At 56.2% G+C, this 7,477-nt stretch overlaps 1 protein-coding gene and 1 long non-coding RNA gene across 3 annotated transcripts; one reads left to right on the forward strand and one right to left on the reverse strand.

Annotated features, from left to right (window-relative positions):
• Window positions 1-613: 613 nt before the first annotated feature.
• Myc (MYC proto-oncogene, bHLH transcription factor) lies at window positions 614-5,334 on the reverse strand. 2 transcript variants are annotated; one of them, XM_013149941.2, is made up of 3 exons: window positions 4,971-5,334; window positions 2,688-3,456; window positions 614-1,674 (listed from the first exon to the last, which is right to left on the reverse strand). In XM_013149941.2, exons 2-3 carry the CDS (start codon window positions 3,442-3,444, stop codon window positions 1,118-1,120), a joined length of 1,314 nt encoding a protein of 437 aa, XP_013005395.1. In that variant the 5' UTR covers window positions 3,445-3,456; window positions 4,971-5,334; the 3' UTR covers window positions 614-1,117. The 2 variants fall into 2 exon arrangements, with proteins under 2 accessions (XP_013005395.1, XP_003467402.1); XM_003467354.5 differs by having other exon boundaries at window positions 614-1,677; window positions 4,971-5,332.
• Window positions 5,335-5,506: 172 nt separating this feature from the next.
• On the forward strand, window positions 5,507-7,000 carry LOC134471661 (uncharacterized). The gene is made up of 2 exons (XR_010041212.1): window positions 5,507-5,839; window positions 6,219-7,000. It is a non-coding gene; the product is annotated as an uncharacterized LOC134471661 (long non-coding RNA).
• The last annotated feature ends 477 nt before the right edge of the window (window positions 7,001-7,477 follow it).

The raw sequence follows: 7,477 nt of genomic DNA on the forward strand, positions 1-7,477 counted from the left end.
GGGTGTTTCCAGCAGAGGACCTGGATTCTCTTTGCTGTGTGCAGAGAAGCTACAGAATCCTGCGAACTTTTTTTTTTCCTCTTTCCTTGTGGGTAAAGTAAGGTAAATACTAACACCCCTCCTCTGGCTCCTGAGGCTGGAGCTAACCTTGTGACAGAAGGAGCTGGCACCTGGGAATAGTAGGCCAAGATCAAAAGGGGGGTGGGCTGTGTCCCCCCTCCCCCGCCTATGCTCTCACTGCAGTTGTGGGGTTTGTTGTGAGGAGGGGGTTGTGGGAGCTCCAAAGGGATCCACTCTACCATCACAGCTTTGTATGCTTAACCTTATCTCTAACCTCCTTCCTTACCTCTAACCTTCTCACTCACCTTTTGCCCTTCCCTAACTATCAACTCTGGCTCTTATCACCGACACCAGGAAGCATCTTATAACCCTGACAACTAAAGTCTCCAGCCTCATCTGGACAAAGAAACCCTCTTGCTTTTCTTAGGATAATGTTCTTCATCTCTGTAAACCTGCCCTCACAAGGGTCAAACTCCGTTAATTTGTAATCAGTGGGGGAAAAAAAAAAGAGTGGTGCTTTGCGCGTGTAGAGAGACAAGAAACAAAACACAACTTAAGATTTGGCTCCAAGATATATTTGCCAATTATTTTATTTTTTTCTAAAAACAATAGAAAAAAAATCAACTTTAAAAAGGAAATGTACTTAAATAAAAAAAATTATGGTTTATAATACATGTTTGAAATCTTGTATAATTGTTATAAACGTTTTATTAAAGTTATTTACATTTAATATCAATATTTACATAGGGAACGTTGGTCGACATTAAGATTTTAAAAAACAATTCTTAAATACAAATTTGTTAAGGGAAACAAAAAAAAAGTCAAGCATAAAAACTCTTTTATGCCTAAAAGTTCTATTTGAGGCAGTTTATGGCTAAACCTTACAGTCCCAAGACTCAGCCACGGTTGTGAGGTTGTGACCGACCATGCATCTGTTTGCTCTTAGCTGTTCATAAATCGCCGAGAATTGCCCAGGTCCTTGTGCTGGGAACGTCCGCGCCCCTCACTGGCTCAGCCAGGAGCTGAGGACCTAGGAGCAGCGCAGGACCTGGCCGCCTTATGCGCAAGAGTTCCGTAGCTGGTCAAGTTTGTGTTTCAGCTGTTCCCGCCGCTTCCTCAACAAGTCCTTGTCCGAAAGGAGCTTCTGCTCCTCCGCCTGGAGAGCTAAGATGTAGGCCGTGGCTTTTTTGAGGATGACCACCTTGGGTGCCTTTTCGTTGTTTTCCAACTCCGGGATCTGGTCCCGCAGGGCGAAAAAGCTGCGTTTCAGCTCATTTCTCCTCTGACGTTCCAAGACGTTGTGTGTCCGCCTCTTGTCGTTCTCCTCCGTGTCTGAGGACCTGGGGCTGGCGCATCTGCGGTTGTTGCTGATTTGTTTCAGGACGCGGCCACTGTCCAATTTAGCCCTCTTGGCGGCGGGATAGTCCTTTCTCGTGGAGGGCGGTGCTGCGTAATTGTGCTGATGGGTGGAGACGTGACACCGTTTGAGGACCAGAGGGCTGTGCGGAGGCTTGGTGTGTCCTCCAGGGGGTGACCCGGGTTCCGACCTCTTGGCAGGGAGCTGCCTCTTCTCCACCGAGACCACGTCGATTTCTTCCTCATCCTCTTGCTCTTCTTCTTTAGGAAAGGAAACAGAGTATCATCTGGTTAGCGCTGTTTCCCTAAGTCAGTGCCAAGGTTAAATTAGTGCTATGCAAATAGAAAGCACTGATGGATTGAGAGGTGACTTCGGAGGCAGCCAAGTACCCCTTCTAATTCTCCCAGAAGGGCAGTGTGATAACCAGGAGGGCAGCTGGGACTATGGTGCAGGCAAACAGATAATTCATCAGGTATGGACCTGGCATCGATGCCAGTTCTTACCTAAGACTTAATGACACTTTGGACACACCCAGAGCAAAGCCTTTCCCAAGCTCCTCCTGTTTGAAGGGAATTTACCCAGAACCCCTGAGGGGGTGTGAACCAGAGCTTCAAATCTCTTGATATGACTTCAACTCCCTAACTCCCTATTTGATCAGGGTGCAAAAAAAAAAAAAAAAAAAGAAAAGCTCTTAGTTTGGCCAAAAGTCCTACGGGTTGGGGGCAGGACAAATGTACCAAGCTTTGGCAAGGGCTTCCTTTCAAGTGTTCGGACAGGCTGGGAAAAGGCCAGCTTTGCAGCCCATCCTTTCTCCAGGCACTTTCACTAGTGCCTGGGCAGAGGCTGGAGCAGGAGGCTGCCCAGCCAATCACGGTCTCTCTTCATTTTCCTAGGTCCCTAGACCAGCGCATTCCAGCGTTTCCTCTCCTAGGGAGGGGAAGAGGAAGGCAATTCATTCACCCGCTAAAGACCAATTCTCTCAATTCTCTCGCCTCCCCATTCACACCCTCTCCAGGGCAATTACAATGCTGGGGAGGTAAAAGGAGTGGATTGAATTGCAAGATAAGCCAGAAGATTTAAAAACCCAAATGAAATTCCTAAGGGGCGGGAGGCCACCAAGGAGGTCTGGGGAAGGGCGGGGGTAGGTTACTGCTCAGGGGTCCACAGAGCTCCCACAACCCCCATTTCTCCCTCCAAACATGACAAGAGGAAGGCAGTGTGTACCAAGTGGCCGTCCACGGGAAAAGGCGGCCCCTCACCCACCGCTTACCAGAGTCGCTGCTGGTGGTGGGCGGGGTCTCCTCATGGAGCACCAAGGGCTCCGGGCTGGCCCGTGGGGAGGACTCCGTGGAGGACAGCAGAGAGTCTGAGGACGGCGAGAAGGCGGAGGAGTCCGGGGAGGCGCAGGGCTTGGGCGAGCTGCTCTCGTGGAGCGGGTAGGGGAAGACCACCGAGGGGTCGATGCACTCGGACGCGGCTGCGCTCAGGTCCTGCAGGTACAGGCTGGAGGTGGAGCAGCCGCCGTGCCCGCGGGCGGGGCTCGGGCTGGCGCTGTCTTTGCGCGCAGCCTGGTAGGAGGCCAGCTTCTCCGAGACGAGCTTGGCGGCTGCTGAGAAGCCGCTCCACATACAGTCCTGAATGATGATATTCTTAATGAAGGTCTCGTCATCCGGGTCGCAGATGAAGCTCTGGTTCACCATGTCTCCTCCCAGCAGCTCGGTCACCATCTCCAGCTGGTCGGCGGTAGAGAAGCTGCCGCCGCCGCCGCCGTCGTCGCCACCGGGGGAGAAGGACGCGACGGCAACGTAGGAGGGAGAGCAGAGCCCGGAGCGGCGGCTCGGGGACAGGGGCGGGGTGGGCAGCAGCTCGAATTTCTTCCAGATATCCTCGCTGGGCGCCGGCGGCTGCAGCTCGCTCTGCTGCTGCTGCTGGTAGAAGTTCTCCTCCTCGTCGCAATAGAAATAGGGCTGGACGGAGTCGTAGTCGAGGTCATAGTTCCTGCTGGGGAGGCTGACGTTGAGAGGCATGGTGGCGGCAGCCTGCGTCAGGGGCACACAAAGGGGGTCAGTCTTGGGTGAGGGGGTCTCTTGGTGCCAAAGTCTGGCGCGGTGCAAGCCACCCGAACCACTCCTTGCAGCGCGATCTCCCCGCGAGGGGCCGGGCAGGGGACAGACTCCCTTTCGCTCCCCTGGGGCGACCTCTAGGACCTCCCTGGGCACTCGGCGAAGCAGCCGAGAGGTGTCCGCTGCGCCCCCGCTTCATCGAAGCAGGGGCTAAGCCTAAGCCTGGGAGTCAGCCTCGCAGATGCCCGGGAATCCACATCGGCCTTGGCCTCCTTAAGAGGCGGCGGTGGGGAATAAAAGCTGCCAGAAGCGAAGGCGCAAAGTTTTGCGCCACCTGAAGGAGAAAGGCGAAGAGGCGCCGCGGCGCGCTCCCCCTCCGCGCGGGCCCCTCCGCGCCCTCGCCGCGCTCTGCCCCCGCCGGCGGCGCCGCCGCCCTCTCCGCCCCTCCCGCCTTCCCCACCCCAGCGCGCCCTCTTCCTTCCTCTGCCGGCTTTTCTTTTCTCTCGCCGGCTGGAGGGGCCAGCTCAGCCTCCGACTTTAACGATCCCTCAATCCCCGCAAATAAAAAAGGGGGCTGTTCCATAATAGCGGGGGCGCCTCCCTTGAACACTCAGCGCGGTGACGCAACTCCGCCAGAGACCCGCAGCGATTGCGCCCCGAGCCGGCGAAGTCCTCCCGGCCCCGCCGAGGGGAGCAGCTGCCTTGGAGCAGGCAGAGCCCTGCTCTTCGCCACTCCTCCGCATCCCAGGGCGCGGGAACCGGGCGCACGGTGGCGGGGAGCCAAGGCTGGGTGCCGAGGTTCGCCCGGGTATTCTGCGAGTGGGCGAATCGGCCCCATCCGCGCCCCAGACTCCCTTTTCGCGTCTCTTCGCCTCCTAGCCCTAGCCCTACCCTCCCGCGGGGGATCGGCTTTTACATTTTACTATGATTGCTATTTTTAAAGCCAAATGCTAACTTCTCTAGAGAAGCAGGGGTGAGGCGACATCGCCCCGGGCTGGACGCACCGCAGTGCCGGTCTCCGGCTGTCAGAAATGCGCTACGCCGAAATTTAAATGCCCTCCCGGGGACGGGGGACGAGCTGGCTGCCGCGGAGCCGTTCCCCACACTCGCGGTGTGCAACCCACACTCCACGGAGCTTAGATGCAGAGGGCTTTCTGAGCACTGCGAAGGACTCCCCCCTCGCCAAGTCCCCGTGATAACGGATGCAATAAAGCAGGAATGTCCAACCGGACGGGGTCTTCATCAACATAGTAAAAAAAAAAAAATCCTAGTTTTACACACACCCCATTTCCCTTAGCCATTTACTCTCTCATCTTGACAAGTCACTTTACCTCGAGCCAGATCAACCACTCACTCCACCCCGACCGACCCCAACTACCCTGGGAAAGTGTCAGTAGCACAGGAACGAAAGACACCCCGACTTGCCAATCGATGCACCGCAGGATTAAAACCGTAAGGAAAAGAAAAGGCAAATAGATCCGGGTGCTTACTGGGTTTTCCACGACCCGAAGGAAATCCAGCCTTTCAGCGGCGGCGAGGAGCGCCGTTCGGAGGCGTGGGTCCCGGCAGAGGCTGGGAAGTGTCCCCAAATAGAAGGAATAGCCTCCTGCGTCCTCGCCGGCTGTTGTAAGTCCCAGGGCAAAGTGTCCGCCCGCTGCAACGCGTAAAGTTTCCCGGACCAGGCGAGCGCCGCGGGCCGACGGTGGGGTCAGCGGGAGGGCGGGGAGGGGGCGGCGGGGCCCGAGGCGAAGCCCCTATCCAAGCCTCTGGGGCTCCTTCCCAGAACGCTCGGAGCTGCGGTGCTCCCTCCGCTCTTCCACCCCGGCGGCCCGCCCGCTCGCTCCCTCTGCCTCTCGCTGGAATTACTACAGCGAGTCAGAGAAAGCCCAGAAGAACGACTTTTATACGGCTGCGCCCGATCCCTCCCCCTCGGCTTTTTCCCGCCAAGCCTCTGAAAAGCCCAGCCCCTCTAAGCCTGGAGGGGAGCCAGGCGGCTGCGACGGTCGGGGCGCGGCTGCGGCGGCCGCGAGAAGCGCAGCGCGGGGGTCCTCCCGCTCAGACCCTCCTGTTATAAAGGGCTGATGGGTGGGGATTCGCGAGGGAATCTTTTTTCCCCTTCTCCGCCCTCTGCTTTGGGAACCCGGGAGGGGCGCTTCTGGGTAGCAGGGGAAAGGGGAGGAGACAGCTCTAGCCCGACACTCCAGCTATCAGATGTAAACACCCAGGCGCAGCATGAATTAACTGCGCGCGCCTACCATTTTCTTTTACTGCCGCTCGAATCCTTTCCCTTTCTCTCCGGTCCTCCAGCTCCAGGCTCGGACAAGCTGCATTCCCGTTCTGCGTGCCTCAGCCCTCGCAGGTGGAGTAGCTGCCCTCAACACGACGAGCACACCGTGTACCCACGGCTGCCCGGGCAGCCCGGTGCCTCCCCAAGGCTGGGGAAAGAAAAGCCTTTAGCATTAAGTCCCACAGAGAAAGGGGTAGAGCGGGGCTCTCTTGGCGCAGTTAGTGTAGGTAGAGATAAATAGCAGAAGGTCTGGGGAGGATAATGCCTGGGATGATTGAAATAACTGCAGCGCATTGCCACGTATACTTGGAGAGCGCGTTACGCATGAATATCCCATGCATTTCTCGGCGGGGGGGGGGGCGGCATGTGTGAACGCATTAAACACGTTCAGTTATTTGGATCCAGTACCTTCCACCCAGAATGAATTCGCCATATCGCCCCCCGCCCGCAGACTTCCGCGGAGCCTGGCGTGGGAGGCGGCTACTCTCCTCGGACGCGCTAATTCCCGCGTGTGCCCGCGCCCCAGCAGAGGAGGAGCGTGGCTGTGAGTGCGCGCCGCGGGAGCCTCCCCTTGCGCTCCGCCGCTCTGCACCGGGTTCCCAGCCCGAGCCCCTCTCGCCCGGGTCCAGAGGCGACAGATATTCCTTGCGTCCCGTGGCGCCCATTTGCACCAGACTCGCAATCCCAGGTTTGGGGGAAATCAAAGGGGCTAGAAGGGAAGATGAGGGGACAGGGGACTCCAACCTCGAGATTGGATTTCTCGGAAGGCGGAGGAGGAGATTTTGCGGACCCAGCCTGGAGAGTCAGCCGAGACCCTTGTGAAGAAAACCGTTAACTCTTTCCACGCCGAACAAACCGGATGTTCAAAGCCTTTTGGGATTTCCCCCATTTATTACTTGACTCCTAATCATTATGCGCGTGCACACACGCGCACACTGCATTGGTCTGATCAAGAGGAAAGGAGTCTCGACGTCTTGGGGTTTTGTCTTTCTTGGAGGGGGTGTGTTTTGAGCTAATTGACAATTGGCTGTATTTCAGGCAACATTTTTTTTTTCCCTTCATTGACTTCTGAGTACAGACTTTTAGTAGATTTCTGAATACTATACGGAAGTTGCATTCACCCTGTACACTCTGCATGTGTATACACACTTGTAGTACGCATCGACCTCATTTATTGCCTAACTTGAAATACGATTCGTTCACTTTCCGAGTAGATCAATATTTAATATGTAATGCACACTCGCTTGGCATTTGCTATTTTGCATTTTCCCGGGGCATCCAAAACAAAGACAATCTTCTCATCCCTGTTCCCTCTGCCAAAGGCATTTTAAGAAAACTTTCCCACTTTTAGCCTCTGCAAAAAGAAAAGAAACCTGGGAGGGGCGGCTGTGCAGCGCAGACGCTGCTCAAGAGAAGTTATTACCCGCCGCGCCTGCAGCTCGGCGTTTGGTGGTTAAGTGAGTAGCAGCTTCCCCCAAATCAAGCTCACTCCACGATTCAGCTTTAAGGATTGCAAATTACTCCAGCCTCTAAGCTTTTGCGGCAGACGCCGGGAGCGACCAATCCCTAGGCTCAGTTTTGCTGCAAAGTGTTTTACCTCCGCCCCCTCGGCCGAGGCCAGGGGCTCGCTTTTGCGTAAGTAAAGTAAGTGCGCCCTCTACTGGCGGCGGAGGCCACCGCGTCCGGATGCTGGCACAGGCAGAGCGCGGA

Source organism: Cavia porcellus, unplaced genomic scaffold (genome assembly GCF_034190915.1).
Source record: "Cavia porcellus strain 051 isolate PalLab524CR breed Dunkin Hartley unplaced genomic scaffold, mCavPor4.1 scaffold_19, whole genome shotgun sequence".
NCBI classification, from domain to species: domain Eukaryota; kingdom Metazoa; phylum Chordata; class Mammalia; order Rodentia; family Caviidae; genus Cavia; species Cavia porcellus.